General features: G+C 41.7%; 1 protein-coding gene across 1 annotated transcript in view; it reads right to left on the reverse strand.

Moving 5' to 3' along the window:
* SPAG16 (sperm associated antigen 16) overlaps positions 1-20662 on the reverse strand; it is a 587076-nt gene that overhangs the window by 202159 nt on the left and 364255 nt on the right. Inside the window, exon 14 of the mRNA XM_075284951.1 lies at positions 5970-6035. Within this exon, the coding sequence (XP_075141052.1) occupies positions 5970-6035 (66 nt within the window). The remainder of the gene's footprint in view (positions 1-5969; positions 6036-20662) is intronic.

A 20662-nucleotide genomic window follows, 5' to 3' on the forward strand; every position in this document is an offset into this window, starting at 1 on the left:
ATACACCCAGTTTCTTTCATATACTTCAATTTAGATGATCTTTCAATAAAATGTGTATTTGGGACATATTATTTGGTTTCAAGCAGCTGCTGTATTCATGTATCAAAAGAAGCTACAAAAAGGTGTCAAAGCCAAACTGAAAAGCTGGAACATTACATCTGCAGAACAGAATAAAACATCTTCACTGAACGCCGGGTGTAGGGTAGTCTGAAGTGGTAAGGAGTAGGCAAGGCGTTCAGGAGATCCAACCTCTACAAAAACCCTAGGATTCCTATCCTACTTTGTGGCTATGACCTGGGTAGACTTAATAACTTATTATAGCAATTCCATATGTAACAATAAAATAGAAAAGGAATATCATTGTCTGCCACCTGTCACCCAGATTACCCAAAGTAAATGTACAACTCCTTAAATATTGCCTCACACTATAATGTCCCCCCACCACCACTGCCTCCACACAAAATAATTGTCCAATTGCTAGTCTCCATACAGTATGGGGTAACAGTGAAGTGGCCACTGTATCGGGGCTGGGGAACCAGTGAAGTGGTCACTCTATGGCGGAGAATAGTGAAGGGGTCACTGTATGGGCTATACAATGTTCCCCATCATGGGTCCCCCTTTTAGCAGTATTAGGTCATTACTTACCTATTTGCTCCCTAGTTCCACTGCCGAAAGCAGTAAAAAGCGGGAGAGGTCGGAGGCCGAGTAGTAGACAGGTAAGTACCCATACTTACCTCTTTTCCCATGCTGCTTGCAGGCCACAGGCTTAATGAGGCTTCCTGCTCTACCATTAGCAGAACTGGGTCAGGGTGCTACTTCTCCCTGGTTCTGTGATCAGGTTGTATTTTTAGTAAATGGATCAGCAGACTTGACTTGAAGAATTGACTGCACTTGCTTACCAATCCCCGCTCCTACTTGCAGCCTCCGACTCTTCAGCCTTCAGTAGGTCCTGGGCGCCACACATCATGTTGCAATGATGTAATGTGTGGTGCATGAGGGCCACCTGGAAGCTGAAGAGGAAGACTGCGGGAGTGAGAATAGGTAAGTTAATATTGCCTGTTACCAACCACCACTGCCTATTAAAAAAAGCAGGGCGGGGGGTTGGTACGGCTCCTTACAGGGGGGTTAAAATCCAGCCAATGACAACATCTGTATGGCGTTTGCACGCTTCTCCCTGTGTCTGTGCGTTTCTACCATGTCCTTCAGTTTCCTCCCACATTCAAAAGTCATACTGATAGGAAATTTAGATTGTCAGCCTATATGGGACAGTGAGTAATGGCAATATCTGTAAAACATTGCAGAATATCTTGGTGCTATATAAGTAAAATAGATATTATATTATAATATATTACCAGTAATTTAAAGTCTTCAAAGGTTGGTGATTTTTATCTTTGGTTTCATATTTTAACATATTGCTTATATTGCATTCTGAGATCGCTGGATGGTCCCGTAGAGTACTTAGTCAACCCACATTGACCCTTCTCCACAAGGGACCGGTCAATGGCTCCCATTAATCCACTTATAACACTGACTTCCATCATGTAAAAAAAGAACAATGAATAAAATAAGCAAAATCTAGTTAAAGGGGATGAAAATATCATAAGTCACATGTATCTGCTTACCGTATAACCCAATGTAATTCTAATGAAGCCCAATAACGGTATAATTGTACATTATACTTTCCATCTTCTCCGCATCCAAACAGGATCTATTAAAGCACTTCATAATTATTTCATATTATGACTTATTGAGAAATCTTAAGACGTGTGTGGTTATTTCCACTGTCTTCTCTACACATTGGTTTTGTGACAAATAATGTCAAGTGGATGTGCGCCTCAATACTGAAGTGTTTCTCTGGATATGAAGAATATAATGAATAAATCATTGGTTCACTTTGGTTCCTGCAATGAAGCTCTTAACTGAAATAACAGCATATAAAATAATATCCCTAGTGGCGCGTTGGTAAGCCAAATAATCACACTATGTTTGGATATCATTATGGAAAGGCCATACGACAATAAAAAGGTTTGAATAATATTCCGTGTTTATGGCGGTGAAGTAGCCATTATAAGAGACATAATGGAGTAAGCTCGCACGTCCACACCACTGTAGAGGCTTCGAGTTATTTCAATGATTTGATTATATTGGAGAAGTGAGATTGAATGGCTTCTCAGGGTTATCCACTGGTCAATTCCGAATCCTATCCTGCCAACACTGATGGGGTCTTGTTATAGCCATCCACGGAATGACATCACTTAAAAGAAAAATGGGTTATCTTCTCAGAATGATAGCCATTCAGCTCTGGCCATTTGCAGATATTAATTTTGGTCATTAGTGTAACTTGATCGGCAAAAAGTGGGCTCGTAAACCTGGAAATGTGACTGTCTGTTATACTTCTATGATATACCGAAGCAACACATGGAGTAGAGTTATGTCCTGGCTCCATACTTCAGCTTGTACCTAGTGGATCAATGTTCTCAAGTCTAAGGTCCCATGTAGCACACAGCAAAAACCGCGGCTTTTCCCGTAGCGCTTTTTGCATAAAGTTCATAGATGTTTCCTCTGTGGACTTTCTGCTTCAATCATACCTATAGGAAAACCGCCAGCATTTCCATAGGTATAACTGACATACTGCAATATCTAAAACCGCAACAGTTTTGGAAATCGCAGTGTCTTCACTAGAGATGAGCGAACACTGGTCGGATCAGCCGTTCCGAACAGCACGCTCCCATAGAGATGAATGGAAGCACCTGGCACGGCAACCAGCCGCCGGCAAAGTGTACGCGCCAGGTGCTTCCATTCATTTCTATGGGAGCGTGCTGTTCGGAACGGCTGTTCCAAACAGTGTTCGCTCATCTCTTGTCTTCACTATACGTATTTGACCTCTATCTGGGGATGGGATTCGCTAGAACCCCATCCAGTACACAGTGACTGTAAAACGCCACCTTTCCCCGGCCTAACAGAGTATAGAAATAGAAAATAGAAAACCCTTGAAATATTACAGGATAACACGCTGCATGCCATGATGTGATTCCTGGGTCTGGATTTTGTAAGCACCAGTTTTGGTTTTTGGTAGATGTGCAGAAAGTGAAACTGTGCCAGAAAATATAGTAAATGATATATCCCGGAAAGCTGCTTTCTAGGTAAGGTTACCATTTTATGTGATGCACTGGTTATATAGTCATACACGGCCTACCAATAAGTATTTGGACACCCATGCAAATGAAGATATCTGCGGTCGTGATGTAAGTCACGCCTTCCGCTGTTATATAGGAAACAGCATTGGCCTTAGTCACATGCAAGATGCCACGAAGTGCAGAGTTGTCCAATTTTGAGAGAGAGAGATAATCCTTTAATAGTCCCACATTGGGGAAATTTCAGTATGTTACAGCAGCCTAGTAATACAGATACAGGATAATACACAGTAATATATTACAGACGTAGACACACATATGCTGAGAAGAGAAGATATACTAGGAGTCCATAGCAGCTAAGGAATAGAAGAAGAAAGAAGGAAGACTTCATAGTCATCGCCATAATCATTAGTTCTCTGCGCGGAGTGATCTTCACTTGGTTTGATGTAGATTATACAGTCTGGTCGCGGTCACGAGAAAAGGGTAATTGTGGGGTAACACAGAAATGGATGATCCTTATGGGACGTAGCTAGCAAACTGAATTGCCCAAAATTGACAGTGGCCTATGGGATTACAAAGTGGAAGGTGAACGGTGATTGTTGGAATGTGCACCGAGTCGGCAGACCCCTGAAACTGGGAGATAGAGACCTACAAGTGCTGGCCAGAGAATCCTGACCCAATATATAGCTCCACGGCAGTCTTAATCCGCCCCTGCTTACCCAACTGTATACTTTTCCATCTAAAGCACTCTAACATGAATACAAAGGCAAGATCTGAGCAGGTGCAATAAGCTGCATTGACAGATCCTAGATACAAGTTTTGCAGATCTCTTTCCATTGTACAGAACAGATGTGTGAAAGATGGCCATGCTATTTCCAGCACGTGATCGCTACAGCGTTACATTATTGAAGCATGCGGCAGAGCCATCCTCGCAACCAAAGAGGAACCCGCTGTGTTGATCTGAAAATGAACATATTTATATTAAAGGTTCAGCCAGCTTGGCTGCCTGCTGCGTAGAATTAATTCACATGGCAGTAATTATATATTCACAAGCCCCTTCCTCCGCGCCCGCAATAATAGATGCAGCCATCATTTTTACACTAATTTCCTTGCTGAAAATGTCTCATCATTCCTAAAACACATGGTCTGAGATCAACAGTAATGTGCTTGTTTAGAAATAACAGTTTTGTCAACCAGATCTGCTGCAAACAGAGGCTCGACTCCAAGATCCGCGTCTCATGGATCAAGAAAATCGCCTGTCATTGTGTAATGCTGCTGCAACAAGGGAGAGAAGTAGTTAAGGGACATGAAGTCTATGGTTAGCTCAAGTTCTATAGAATTGTGATAAAACGTATTACTTTACCCTAAATGCCCGGTTAGCAAAATACAGGTTGTGTGTTGTACGCTCTTTACAGGGAAAACTAAGTATCGGTATATATTACAATCGTCTTCACGAGTAAAATGGCTATTATTAAAGAAAAGCGCAAAATAACATTGTACAATGGATTTACAGATCTGGTGAAACAAACATGTATTGTAATAGTACGGGATCCTCTCTGTATTACTAAATGCATCACATATACATATAGGACACAATCTTACAATAGAAGAGATGGACCAGCCTCCAAGGGGACAGGCAAAAACTCCAGCGCTCACCCAGATAGATGAAGTAGTGTTATCAGCCTTTGCGCTCACTGTTCTGACCCTACACAAAGACTTCCGGATTTCATGCGCTCCTATATAACCTTACATCCGAATAACATGTTATACGCATATTATCAGGTTATTGCAGTATTACGGTTGAGCCGATCTTGAGATTTCAGGATCGATTTTAAAATCCGTTTTCCGCTCATTTTCCAGTCGATCCCAATCGTGACATTTGGTCGATCACCGATCGGTATCTGATCTTTTCCGATCCCTCAACCCTAGTTAATGCTTCTCTAAGGGAAGTGTCACTTTTAGAGTTGAGCCGATCTTGAGATTTCAAAATCAGATTTCCGATCATTTTCCAGCTGATCCTAATCGTGAAATTTGCTCGATCGCCGATCGGGATCTGATCTTTCCCGATCGCTCAACCCTATGCAGTATACATTGTAGTAAGCATCCAGTTACTAGAAGTAATCCTGAAAATAAGAGCTGAGTAATATATATGAGCTCTCCTACAGAAAGTACCACCAATAGTACAAGTATATAGTGTCTCTTTGTATGTCAATGTCCAACCCATTAGAAAGCCTTGCAATATGACCTGACATTTCAGCCAAAACCTTGGGTTTGTCAATATAAAGTGGGTAGAGATGAGTGAGTACTATTCGAAACGGCTGTTTTGAATAGCACGCACCCATAGGAATGAATGGAAGTGGCCGGCATGCTGACTTTGCCGGCGGCCGGCCGCTTAACCCCTTGCGTGCTGGCTGCGTCCATTCATTCTTATGGGTGCGTGCTATTTGAAATGGGAGTTTCGAATAGTACTCGCTCATCTCTAAAAGTAGGGTATTGGTTGTCCACGTGAGATGCCCTTGATACTTCTCCTCACAGAATTAAAGCGGATGTAGGGAGTCTTAGGTGCTGTTCACATTTCAGAAAACGAAGAGGAACCGAGGAGGACTTCTACCTCTGATCGCTCTTTATTTTCCAACCCTCTGGTTCCCCGAAGCAGAAAACCAAAACAGAGATTTAACTACCCGCCGTGGTTTTCACACACTGATGAATGGAGTGTCCCATGCGGGCAATTTGGCCCACGTTTGAGACGGACACCATGTTAACATACCCATATAAGCAATGGACTGGGGGGGGATGGGGGGAATATGCAATAAACCTCTGCAACCAGACACTTACCTTCAGGTTAAACGTGGCGTAATTGCATGAGTGAAGGTGCCCGTAAAAGGTTTGGGCACATACCCCCTGAAAGACAAAAACAGCACAACATATTAGGATTACTATACCACACGTGTGATATATTCTTAGATCATAGACGGCTTCCGCTACAGAACACAAGACAGTTTTCCTTTTCGTACAGTTATAGATTGTCTGTGTCGGTAAATCTGGGACACTTGTTTTTATGGCGTACTGAGAGATTTGTAATCTCGTGATGGATTTATTCACAGACAGAATCTCCTAAAACTGGGCATAGTCAATTCCTCTTTAATAACTACTGGCAAAGCTTGTCAATCTGTGACTGTGCTGGGAAATAAATTGATATTAATTAGGATTCAGCCATAGTCGGCCATATATTCCTATCCTCTTACGCGGTAGCTGAGAGCCATATAGATTCTAACAAGGAGTGCTGTGCAGTAAATACATCTTCTTGAGCTTTAGGGCATTGTGTAGATGACGCATGGTGCATTCTGGTCGCGGATTATGTCCGCACATAGGGAGGGCAGACATTTAATGAATGCAATATATCATTACACATTAATACCATGGTGGGTGTTATCATCTCACATTCATCTTTAATAACATATTACAGTTCAATAATTTATACTTCTGTTACACAATGACACATTAGAGCTTAAATACATTAAAACAAGTGGTAGAGCCGAGATCTACAACGGGAATCCGGCAATAGACGGCTGGAACTATGGCGGCGGTCAAAACCCTTTTTATAGACGGCAGAGTCACATAACACTAATGTCTTAAATTCGTAACACTACTTATGTCATTCGCATTGGCAAGATACCTCTGAATCTGAAGGCCCCCATACATGTGTAAGTCAACCATACCAGTTTTTGCAGTGCCTTAGGACCCGTCCTCGACAGATGACAAAGAAAGTAAAGATGGGGCATGTTGAATATAATCCTATGTCCCCCCCCAGAGATAAGCTCAGTTGCTTACTAGGTGTTTGGCAGTAGCTTATATTCACCTCCCCATTGAAAACATAGGCTCAACCAAGTGTGTATAGGTATCGGGGAGTCGGTAGGAAGAACAGTCAACCGAAGGACCAATTGGCCATCCATTATGTGATGTCCTGTATGAAAAGACTGTTTTACACTTTAACTTGAGTTACATTGCAAACTCAAGTTAAAGTGTTAATTTCTAGGGGACACTGCCTAGTTACTAAGTCTCCTTACCCAATTTGGCGTCCTCTTGAATGAGACAAAATACGCCTTCTGAGCTTCTGTAAAAGCCAAAACTGATATGGAGCTGTCACATTGAAACCCATGGCACTTTGTGTGTCTGTCTTAAACCTTTTGTGCATGAGATTTGGTGACTTATTAAGTGTTTTTGTCCATTAACTAATTCAAGAGCATCAATATATGATGTAGGCTTCCATTGGTGGGGGGAGGTCACTCAGACCCCACATAGATCAGCTGATATGGCTGCTGCAAGTTGTATACAGTATATACGGCCGGAAACGGCTCTGCTCCTTTTCATCTAAATTAAAGATCCTCGGCATCAGTGTACAACTAAGAACCCTGGCATCAGTGTACATCTCAGGAACAGAGAAAACTACAGCTCTGCTCTAATTCACTTTAACAGGGTCAGAGCTGTTTTTTCTATGTAGATTGTGAGCCCCATATAGGGATCACAATGTAATTTTTATTCCTATCAGTATGTCTTTGTAGAATGGGAGGAAATCCACGCAAACATGGGGAGAACATACGGGGAGAACTCCTTGCAAATGTTGTTCCTGGCAGGATTCGAACCCAGGACTCCGGCACTGCAAGGCTGCATGCTAACCACTGAGCCACTGTGTTGCCCCAAGTCAAAGCTGTTTTTGGCAGTATATAGCCTCCAGAAGCCATATAAGCTGATCAGTGTGGGGTTCAGATGTTGGACACCCAATAATCAGCTACCGATGCTGATCCATCTTCAACCACAGACTGACAAAGAGGCGGGGATAGAGAGCATTCTGTCCTGCAGCAGACAGGGCACAGCGGGGAGGCTTCTGTAGCAACCACATGTATTACAGACAGTCTTAAGGAAAAGTCGGACACGGGGAAGATTTCTTTATATATTTTTCAGTTTTACCTGTAACATGTAACAAATCAGAACCAAGGGAAAAGAGAAGATTAATGGAGTGAAGAGATGGGAGATTTTATTAGTTTTCAGTGTATTTTTCTGGCTTCAGAAACCCCCTTTAAGATAATGTCATAGGCTGACCTGTAGTCCAATGAAAGCCACAGACATCCCATGATACTCTCATACATAGACACAGTCAGCTCTCCTATGCGTCGATTTGTCCTTTTAGATCCATTTTGCCTTGTTAGCCTTTTCCTATGTGACTTTCTCACATTATACAACACTATGGGTAATTTTATTGAATAATCCACAATTTCAAAGCCTGACCCCTAAATAGAACTAGAACGAAGTCTCAGATGGCACATCAAGATGAGAATCCGGAATCGCAGTCCTGAATTTCCTATAGGAACCATTTTTATTTCTATCGAGTTCAATAATCCTTCTAGGTTTTCTAGTTTAGAAGTGTTATAAGCTTGGAAATTTATACAGTGTACTATTTACAAGTCTCGGCAGGACTGCTGGGAAATTTCCTTTCAAAGTTCCACAAGAGACCACATCAAATCTAAGTAACCAGCGTAACTCTTGAATAAATCTTTTATGAACAAAGAGGTAAACTAAAAAAGTCCTTTCTTTGCTTTCTGATCCTGTACTTTCAAGATAAAAGTGAATTCTCTCTCTGTAGTACAGACACTTGGAATTCCTATCATACACAATGCAATAGCCATTTCACCATGGGCAAGATTTAAGACGAGGGCACGAGAGCTCTGGATTGTCGCTATGGTAAATCCCTTTTTTTGTCTTTTGTCAGATGTGGAGTCAATTCCTTAAAGTAGACATGAGAGAATTTATCGTTCAAGAGCTGCAATACACAGGGCATCTTCATAAGGGCTGAAAAAGAGCAAATAGCCTCTTAAAGGAAAGCCATTAAAAACCATCACCAAAACCAAAATCCTGAACTCATCTTTTAACCCCATAAGGACATAAGCAATTGTTACTTTTTTTCACTGCCTTCTAAATAACTCAAGGATCCTCTATATACTGGTAGTTTATGTAAATTGAAGACTTTTCCTAATTGCTTTAGAAATGCTGCTTTGTTTGCCTGCAACGTGACCTTATTTCTCCCATTGTTTACACAGCGCTGCTATAACCACGGACAGGAGATAGGCTAAGTGACGTCACTTACTCAGTGCTCTTGCCGGTAATACAATTGTTCAGCTAATTACAGTTTGCTGATAAAGCCCGGTCTGTTATCTCTCTATGTAAATACGCAAATAACACAGAGTCCATTCTGTACAAGCATCTGCATATTATCTGACCTGCAGAAGTATCATTGTCCCGTTCAGTAAAAGGGAGAAGGGGGTCTGATTGGGGTCTGGTCTCTCACTTCTACCAAGTTAGTTCTCTCTACGCTGCGCTGACGAGGTCCAACCAGACCAAAACGGCCATCCGTAGCTGAGAAATTGACTTGGTAAAAAACCCACATTATGCAGTAAAGACTTCTGGGAAAGTCGGGCATGATGTTCAGGGTGCTTCCTATAGAGGGCAGCATAACAGAGGCACTGTCTCCCTATTTACATCTTGGAAGACAGATTTGCATATTCCTCCCATGATCCCTTGCAGTGGAGCAACTATGGCTGTATAAGTCTCCACACACCTAATAGGTGGTTTCTCCTTAAGGAGGAACATTATCCCCCTAATATGACCATAGACCGTAAATCACATGACCATAGACCGTAAATCACATGACCATAGACCGTAAGTCACATGACCATGAACTGTAAATCCCATGACCACGGTCAGAATTCTATCCACTAGAGGTAACGGAATGAATGACCGCAAGCAGAGATCTAGAAAACCATTAGGAACTGATACTGAAAATATATTGGAAAATCGTACAGCTTATATTATATAAGCAATAACATTTGTCTCTCAATATTGGTCTGAAAGTGGCCGACCCCTTTAACACTATATAGTGTTGTCACTTTTATAGTAAAAACTATATTTTAGTAAATTTATTGGAGAATAACATTTATAGCACAGTAGTATAGTATGAGAATCTATTATCTAAATCCCTTCCCTATCAGTAAATGCCTTGTTATATAGTTTTTATTGTCTTATTATTCTCACTATATTGTCATTGTGGAATACATCCAAATTGAAAATTCAACCAAGTTTTCCTTCTTACTGCTGAATGTTTTCAGCATTTTCCTGAAACCCTTGGTATGAAAACATGAAATCCCCTGTTACAGCTAATCTATCACTGTTAATAAAATAGTGAATTGCTTAGAGTACATACTTAAAATCACTTGGGAGTGGCGGCCATCTGTTACCGGAGAGAAGGTATTGGTTGTGTACATCAATCTGCCCTACCAGCACTTCTAATGAATGAGAGTAACACGCAGTCAGAACTAAGAAAATCACGAAAATCTGCAAGTGTCCCTAATGGACAATTCCAAGGCTATGCTCACACAACAGAATTTTAACTCATATTTCAATGAATATTCTGTGCCAAAATCCTCTTCAGACCTTCATTGTGGGGAAGGTAGCTCAGTAGTGGTGGTGGTGGACCGAAACAGTCAAAATAGGGACACAAACTATGCAGCAAACCGGTTTATTTAGAAAAAACAGGAAGATAAATAAATCTTGACTTCAAGCAGAAATGAGCAAAAACAAAATACAGCCTTAACTTCAGGCAAAAATACAACAAATTCCTGCTCGTCCGAGCAATGAACTAAACAGAATTAATAACCTAACTATACATGTGGCTTACTACAAGCTACACAAACTAAACAAGCACAAATTGGTCTCACCAGACTCAGGGTTACAGGACAGACCCAGCTGCCTCCTCACTCCCTGGATCTGCCCGAAAGTGCAGGCTCTGCAACCTCTTATTGGCCAGTAACAAGCCTCAGTACTCACACCTGGGGCTGAAACCTAATCCAGACCCGCACTGGGCCACACATACGTCAGGAATCTGGAGCTGATATAACGGGACTCCAGCACTTTGCCTTTCACCTTCTCACAACATGCACTAACAGTATATTGAAATTCATCTTTAAAGGGATTTAAAGGGATATTCTAGGTTTACTAAATATAGCATATATTTAGCCCCCTGAGAGGCTGGCTGCCTTTGATGCAGTGCTCCAAGCTGGGAGCAAACTTTTCTTTCCTTTTTCACTCTTTTTCTCTGTATCTTCAAGAATCCGGTAACCAAGCAATCTAGCACTATGAATTTAGCAACTATAAATCGAATGGAAGACCCTGTGGAGTTTTTTGTTCCTTTTGTTTCCATTGTAAAGCATGGACTCAAGACCTGGTTCAGCTGGTTTCCACATGTGCCTGTTACCATCCCCCCAGCTAGGACAGCATGGCTCAACATGCGGCATGGAAGAGAAACCTGCATGGAAGTGTGGACTTCTTCGTTCAAGGAGATGATTTCTGGCGTCAATTGCTGATGTGTGAAGATGCTACAGCTGACTGGTATTTCTTTCTATTACTGTGGACACGTGGGACACTGTTACAACCTGGGAACCTACCATCACCCACCTACCCCAGGAGTTATGGAAGCTTGGCAAGAGAGCAGCACCATGTATACCTGGATGGTCTCTGACTTCCTTGGGGCAGTAGAACACTGTGGTAAGGAGGAGGAGGAGGGCTTGTGATGAAGGACATTTGGGGCATTTTTTGTGGTTAAAAGGACAATAGTGCTGATGCAAGATACCGAACTATCAGCTGTGAGTAGGAGATCTCACCACCTACCAAAGGAACTACCACATGTTATCATGATAGCTGCTTATGTCCCCCACCTCTGCAAAAATTTATGCTTGTTATATCCACATGCTGTGACCCCCCTCCTCGTGTCCTACAACCAAGTCGGCTGTATTATTATTATTATTATTATAATTATTATTATTAACACCAATCCGCACAGAGAACTAAATGATCCTGCAGTGTGTCTGTGTTTCTTTCTTTTTAGTTGCTATGATTCCTAGGATTTCTCTATCTGCCATGAGCTTGTATGTGTTTCTCTCCTGTTATATACTACTGTACCATCTATGAAACTGTATCACTGAAATTTCCCCATTGTGGGACTATTAAAGGAATATCTTATCTTATCTTATCTTATATTCATTATATAATGGAAATTTTCTAATATAATATTCAAATCAATATGGCTTTATTGTCCAGACCTAGGCTTGCTGTAATTTAATGGGAACCTTCACTGCTACCTTTCTGGTCATGTATTGATCATGCAAGTGCATGAATTGATCGCAGAAAAACTTTAAATGGGTTGTCCCATATACAAAAACCTCTCATGCCCATGGACCGTGGGGTGGACATGAACACAAAGAGCCATTACATTGCTATATGTGACCAATATTGGCAATAACCTTTTATTGCCTTGGGTTTTAGAAAGAGGACCAATGATTACTACCTGAGTCTGTGATGAGAATGTCCCTTTAAGGCAAAAGGAATTTTTGAAATAAATAATTACCCCCAAAGCAAATAATTCAAATGCATACTTAAGGGGAGAGTCGCCAAAAGCCAGCAGATAAAGGTTAAGGTCACCTGACTGAAGGTTGCCCCTTTTTCACCAAATCATCCCTGTTTAGGTCAATATGCAAATGACATCATTGGAGCAATGACTACGTTGCCACTTACTTCGTTGGAGCAATTGCAAGACCACTATTGCTCCAAAGACGTTTATTTCCATATTGTCAAAATAGAGCAACAGAGGCACCTATTCCCACACACTGATTCTGGTAACCCTAATCTATTTTTCGGCAGGACTGGGTCAATATGTTGGGTTCTGTTGACTCCCTTTTAAAGTTTTATTTCAGGCTAAAATATGTCATCAATATCAGATTGGTGAGGGTGCAACAAGCAACACCTCCACCATTCAGCTGTTCTCACAAAGAATGGAGCAGGAAGAAGACAGCGCTGTTCTCTGAGTAGTGGCCAGACCAGGTTACTGCAGATCCGTTTCCATTACTTGAATATAAAATAAGCCTAGTGATCACAAGAATGAGGAGCTGCAAGTTTTCCTGGGTGCTACTTATACATGGCCTGGTGGTCCGTCTGTGTGGCTACCTCTTCATTTATTTCTATAGAAGTGAATAGAGCAGTAGCCATATCTGTGCATCACCGGTCCATTCATATGGAACACCCGGAGCACCTTGTGGACCCCGAATTCATGTAATTCCTAGGGGTACCAGCGGATGGGGAATAAATGTCATTATTGAGAAAACCCCTTTACCATGTAAATTCTGAACAGAGATCAGAAACAATAAGAAGTGAAGAGAACAAGCGCTGTAAAAGAAACGCGTCAGGAATGCGAGTATACAACAGAAAATCGATAGAAGTGCAGCGAGTCAGTGGAGCTGTTATTACTCATTGCAGACCACAGGATTGTTCCCTTCACGTAGGGAAAGAGTTTAATCTACACTTAAACATGTGAGTGATGAGGCGCGTGGGAAAAAGAACATATAGGATCATCCATTGCAAAATTATAAGCGGAAAAACAGCCAAAAAATCGCCACTGGTATCACTCATGTAACGGAAGTTTTTCTATTTCACCATCCGGGAGGAGGGGGGAGGGGGGGCTTTCATATTCCGTATTCCTTTCAGTTATCTCTCACATATCTTATGTATATATTCATCTTTCCTTTTCCTTATGAATATTGGATGACAACAATAACTGTACTTCACAGCTGGTTTGGGAATGTCAGCAAATGGGTATGGCGTTTCCCTTGAGCGCAGATATTTTATGGGTTTCATTGTCTTACTTTGATACCACTGCAGGCACTTTACATCACTGGCAATATTAAGAATACGGTAGTATACAGTATATCTCAAGCTCTTGGGTTCAAGTGTCTGAAGGGTTTGTCCAGCCAGATTTTCAATTTTTTTAATATATCTCGTGTGTCCCCCCTTCTATCATGTCGGGGCCCTCCCTCCTATTGTATATTGAGTCAATTTAATACTCCGCAATTGCTCACTTTTTTTGGAGAAGATTTGTAAAGTGTTGTGGAAAAGATCAGCAATATGTCAATAAATATATATATTTTTTATTTTTTTACATGATAGTCTAGTCCCCCGCTGTTCCGAATCTGATGGGATCTGGGCCCCCGGCAGTCTCCGTGCATTATGGTTCCTTTCTACTAGGAAAAGTAACCACTTAGCCACTTATTGGCCCACTAAGGTCACATTTCCACAACAAGATGGAACATAAGGATTAGGTCCCAGGAATCAATGGAACCATCAAATATGGAAAACAGCGTGCATAGCATGCCATAGAAACGTTTGTTATGGGGAGAGCCACTACCCCATCTCAGGGTGTGAAATGTCCCTTTCTGCCCCCTGCTCAACTAAAGGATTTGAACAACTTGAGAACATGAATCAGCACAGTCCATACCAAGGATTTCCTGGAACACGAATGGACAGAAATGGAAGACGACCTAGACATCTGCTGTGTCATCCATGGAAATCACATGGAACACTGTGGTGTATAGATAAAACTTGAATAGATAATTTCTAGGGTTGAGCGATCGGGATCGGAAAAGATTGGACTGCGATCGGCGATCGAGCAAATTTCACGATCGGGATCGGCTGGAAAATGATCGGAAATCGGATTTTAAAATCGATCCTGAAATCTCAAGATCGACTCAACCCCAATAATTTCTCTTTTCAGGTTGATACATGGGTGTTATATTCCCTTCATTCTTTTTGTATCACCCTGTACTTTCTCCAAGTATATTCCTTCCAAAGTATATTTGGTCTTCCACTTGTTTAGAGAAACATTGATCTGCTCTGAAGAAGGATTTGCGAGCGGCATTAACCTGAAAAGATGAATTAGCTTCTAGACCTTCTCCTAATGGCTCAGTGTTTCTCCTTGGTCATGGTGGAGGTTATACACTCAGTAGAAGCACAATGGTAAAAGAAAACGTATCTGTGACTTATGGTCTTCATATGTCAGACGGACAGAGTTCCATAAACACATGTTCTAGCAATAGATCAAATGAAACCCTATAGCTATCATGAAACGGAATTCTACATAGAACTGATTAATTTGTATTCTTCTTACCGACATCGTTTTTTGGGGGGACTTTTAGTAAAGTTATTTACATACAGACAAACCACTGTGCCAAGATTAGGAAGTTCCAGGGCCCCTTCATTTTGACAATCAATGGGAGTTTGAAAGGTCAGATTCCCAAAGATCAAACATTAATGACTTACCCTAAGGATAGACTATTCATGCTGTTCTACCAGAAATCTTTAATAACCAATGAGAGTCAAGTGAGAATAGATGTTATGACCTAGACTTGCAGGGTTTTCCATGATTTGAATGGTCTGTCCTTAGGATATCTGATCAGATATTGGGGGCTGTATTCAGTCCCTGTACAATACAGTGCACAGTACCTGACACAGATAGCTCCATAGCCTGTATAGTGGTTATTCACAGTAATGGCACCCCACCACAACATAGTTTACGGTGTACGGAGCCATGTGCTTTGTGCTCCATGCACTGTATAGTACACAAAGTGAACACACTCCAGGACAGAAGATTTGTGCTGAAGCCAGACATCAGCCCAACACTGATAAGATATTTAGGGCCTATGGGTCACACAAGACTCTGGACAAACCCTTTAATCTGGTCATACACATTAGATATCTTCCAGCTGAACCTGAAGACTCCCCCACATACAGGCAGACTATGCTAAGCGAGCAAATGTTCTAAACATGGAGATGTGAGAGAGCCGCTGTAAACACCAATGGCTCCCAAACTACCATGTACATGCACGCTTGGGTTGGTCATATGTGTATCTATTCTCAATAGAAGAGAGTGAACCAGAGTGTTTTAGGACAAAGTCATCCTGAAACCCACCTACCTAAATCTATCTCCTCTTCCATTTGCAGTTGGAAGGCCCCATACACATTGGATGGTTGGCCAGTCCCTCTATAATCCAATGCCTATGTACATTTCTTCCCTTTATACATTATTGCTTAGAAGTTTATAACGTGCTAAAGTTTATTTTATGCAAACTCTTAAATAACTGCAGATACGAGCACTTTCTACTTTTCTGAATATTTACTACAGTCAAGATTGACAAGCTTTCAGAGTAGAACATTAACAGTATCCGCCATGTAGAAGCATGAATTCTCCTACACTCCATGAGGCAAGCTAACAATTACCATGTTACTTGGAACAACGATAACAAGAAAAAGAAATATATTTTATTACATCGGCCAAATAAAGTAACATGTTGGGTTGAGGAAACCATATATTTAATCCAAGTAAATATTTAATTCACTGCAGGGTTTGTTTAGGAAGTGAAGAAAAGACGGATCTTTCCAACAGCGCTAAAGCAAAAAAGTGTATTAATAATGTCAGTAATTCCAAATTATTACACGGAAACTCTTAGTAGGGTTAAATACAATACAATAGAATACAATACAATCTGCCTTACAATGAAATGCATTTAAGAAGAGACTAGCAGAGGAAGGGGGAGAGGGGGAGAGCTGATCTTGAGATTTCAGGATCGTTTTTAAAATCTGATTCCCGATCATTTTCCAGCTGATCCCGATCATGAAATTTGCTCGATCGCCGATCGGGATCCAATCTTTCCTGATCCCGATCACTCAACCAAACCAATAGCTAGTAGCCAAGCATTAAGGGAACTAACGCATGTCCTCGATCGTTTTTACAATCTGATTGCCGATCATGATCGTGAAATTTACTTGATCGCCGATCGGAATCCGATCTTTTCCAATCCCAATCGCTCACCCCTAATTGAAGGTAATGTAAGATGGCTACAAAGTGGTTTTTCCATAAGATGTTGATGGCTCTATATCTATATGTGAACCTACTGTAACTTCATTTGATTATCTACTGCAATAGTTTCCAAACTTTCTGAAGGCAGGACTTATTTTTGGGCAATTACTTTGTTTGTATGCGACCCTCCCTACACACACACTGTATTTAGCCCTATTCGAAAAGTGAAAGTTCCAGTAAATCCCTGTAACATAGAAACCACCAGTGTTGCTTACTGCACACCTTCACATCATTGCTAATGGCTCTTGATCACTCCTGCTGAATAAGGCATCCAGCACAGACACGTGACACTGTTACCACTAGGATCTCTGGGAAATGTAGATTAGTTCAGTGGAGGATCCATTATTAAGGAGCACCAGCTGAAATACATTTCCCAAAGAGCCCAACAGTTGACTAGTCCTCAGCATCTACTGACGCTTGCGACAAGACGGCCCGTATGGAAGACGTCAATCAGTTCTGGTTATGCAGAGCTGTGGTCCCAATATGGCCACTGATGGAGGGTCATGTGACTTAACCTGTCTACCAGGGGTCATATCAGGACCTCAGTGCAGCAGCCAGAATAAACTGCAAACCCCAGACCCAGTTATCCACTGGAGACCATTATTACAGTTTACAGAAACCCTACTCCAATTGTTAATGGTCTCCATTGTAGGCCACCATCTAAACACTGTATTATAATCCACCACAATCTGACACAACTACAATATAACCAATAAAACCCCATTGCCTACCTATAATCTACAGTCTACAGCATTCAGTATGGGTATGAAACCACTTTAAGAAGCCCCCACACATCTAGCATGACATACACGTGTACGGAGTCAAACATTAGAAGGAAGGAAGATCCTAACCCTTTATTCCTCTCTGTAAAACCGATTACTGAGCTGGTATATGATTAACTGTGAGGGCCGGGTATGGGGGACTGAGTGGATCCTGTCAAACAGATGATGTATGGTGTGTGCTGATTTGGTAAAAGCTTCCCCCATGTATGAACTCTCCAGAATTGATCGCATAAACAGGTTTCCATTTGATTTATCATTTGCAGTCAAAATGTTGCTCAATGTTGCATAAAATCTGGTTAAAACAATGCATGTTTGGCTGCTTTTCAGCACATAATATCTAATGTGCATTTCACAGCAGACTGTAGTCCCCTGGGGATCCATGTATAATGGAAATGCTGCCCATACTAGCAGCTACCTGCCTTTAGTCATTAAGTCTATTCCTATAGAGCATATTAAGAGCTGACCTGATGACGGTCTAATATCTGTAGCGTTTGTTATAGCAGGATGCCCCTTGGGTCACAGGCAGGCATAGTCAGACGCAGGCTACAGTCACATGGTTACGGGCTGCAAGCCTTATCATCTTTAAGTGAAGCTTTCAACTGGGGAAGAAGATATCCTGCTGTGATCCTACTATCGAACAAAGTCAACTCCAACTAGCATGCTGTATGGATTGACTGCAAAGGCAGAGGCTTGTTCCTGCCAATGGATTGTAGTCAGAAGCTCCCTGTTTTATCTTTTATCAAAAGCTGAAGTCCCCGGGAATAAATGTGCGGAGAACAAAATGTATCGAACAAAAGGACATGAACCATCGCCAGATCCCCCTCCCTTTAATTTACAGTTCCCACCCATGTCAATGATTAGTATTTGCAGATTCTTCGTAGTTAATATTTCACAAGGTAAACATTCCTTGGTAACGAGGGTTCGATGTATTCTACAATTACGCTTAATTAAAAGGAGGATTAATGAAATCCCTTCTATTTCAGTTTTATATCTACATGAAATTAACCTATCAAGCATATTTAGATGGAGAAACTATTAGTCTAGAAATCTGATTAATCGCTTCTAGGACTGTTACAGTCGTATTTCTGTCACCTATTAGGTTTCTTACTACAGTAAATGTAATTTCTTCCTGTGTGGGGGGAAAAAAGATAATGGCTTCAGTTTTACTTTAGTTACCAGTAGTGTTGGGCCGATCTTAAGATTTCAGGATCGATTTTAAAATCTGACTTCCGATCATTTTCCAGCCGATCCCGATCGTGAAATTTGCTCAATTTCCTCTGCAGAATTCCTGTGAAAAGCGTTGCGGTAAAAACCGCAATGCATTTCCTCCACAGTATCTTTAGACTGTGGCTCATTATGTTGGGCATTAGCCTTAAGGTGTTCATGGTTTGGTTTGTACAATAGTACCGCCCCAGCCCTGTCCCCTCAAGTCATGCTAACCCTGGGATGGGCTCACAGCTGGAAGCCATAGAATTAGTTATCTTCCATGTTGCAAACAAATATGAATAGTACTTCACTACTTAAAAAGTAGCCATCAATGCTACATATCAATATATGAAACTTTGTAACTTACTAAGGGCTCGTTCACATCTGCGCCCGGTCTCCGTTCATGCAGGTTTCCGTTTCCTGCACAAAACTGAGCAGGAGACGGAAACCTGCAGGACTCTTTCAAACCCATTCATTTGAATGGGTTTGAAAGGTGTCCGGCCGTGAGTGCTGGTGAGCGTTTTATGCTCTCCGCCACGAAACTGTTTTTTTTTTTTAAATCGGACACAGAGTCGGACATGCAGTATTCTGTGTCCGGTTTTAAAAAAAACAGTTTCGCTCGGAGAGCATAAAACGCTCACCGGCGCTCACGGCCGGACCCGGTCTTACAGCTTTCCGTCTTCTGCATGCAGAAGACGGAAAGCTGAGAATGGACTCCGGGCGCCAGTGTGAACCGAGCGTCAGGGGAGTGGAAACTTTATCACCCAGCCTCTAGTTGTACAATTTTATTTTTTACCTTTGTTGGGATTCCCTATAGCAGCAGTTCTGCCATTACAGAATTACATTATGTAACCATTATTGGAGGGGGTCAATGGGTCTCCTCAGAGTGGTGCATGTGTCCACTGGAGAGCAGAACATGGCAGTCTAGGTTGGCAGGTAGCTCATCTGCCCCTGATGCCTGCTGTAAGCTAATTCTGCTCCATTTGGTATTGCTCCTCCAGTGTACAATGTGCCAACTCCTAGGTACATAGACATGGATTACATGTGTGACAAAAAGGAGGAGAAACTTGCTACAAACTTGTTACAATAGTTTTCCCATTTTTATGTAGGTGATGCCTGTTGTCTCGCCTGGTGTGGGGCAATAACCTTTGGCGTGGGCTTGGTAGTGGCATTTTGTAGAATTTTAACTCTTACTTTTTTCTGCAGATTTCCCTATTATTGGGGATAATACACGAGGCCTCCTGAGCTACATTGCAAAGATGTTCTGGATTCTCCAGGACCCAGTAGCTCATGGAAGGGGAGCAGCATTACTGTGGCTCCCAAAACTGTGTTTATAGTGATTTTAAAGGTAAGGAGGATTGTGACCCATCGTCGTCTTCGCTATGGAAGATCCAGATGTGGTAACAGCCAGCTCTCTGCTTTTGCAGATGCATAATTCTATTACTGTACATCTTTGCAGGGTTAAGAGTGGACTTTGACTCAGACTTTGAGAAAGGAAGCTATTTTATCCGAAACGCGTCAGTCTGGCGCAGTTTCCATGTTTGTAACCTGCGTGTGAAGTTTCACAATTGTGGACACAATAAAGAGGAGTTTTTTACTTTCCAAGTGGCTGCGCTGGTGCTATTTCAAAAACGATTTGCATGCTATACAGCTCCGAGCCGAGGGAGACAGTTCCGTGCGACGGCCTTTTATACAGGAAAGTGAAGGTGGTGTAAGGATATCGTGGAATATTGGACATTGCTACTGGT

This window comes from Leptodactylus fuscus, chromosome 8 (genome assembly GCF_031893055.1).
Source record: "Leptodactylus fuscus isolate aLepFus1 chromosome 8, aLepFus1.hap2, whole genome shotgun sequence".
NCBI classification, from domain to species: Eukaryota; Metazoa; Chordata; class Amphibia; order Anura; family Leptodactylidae; genus Leptodactylus; species Leptodactylus fuscus.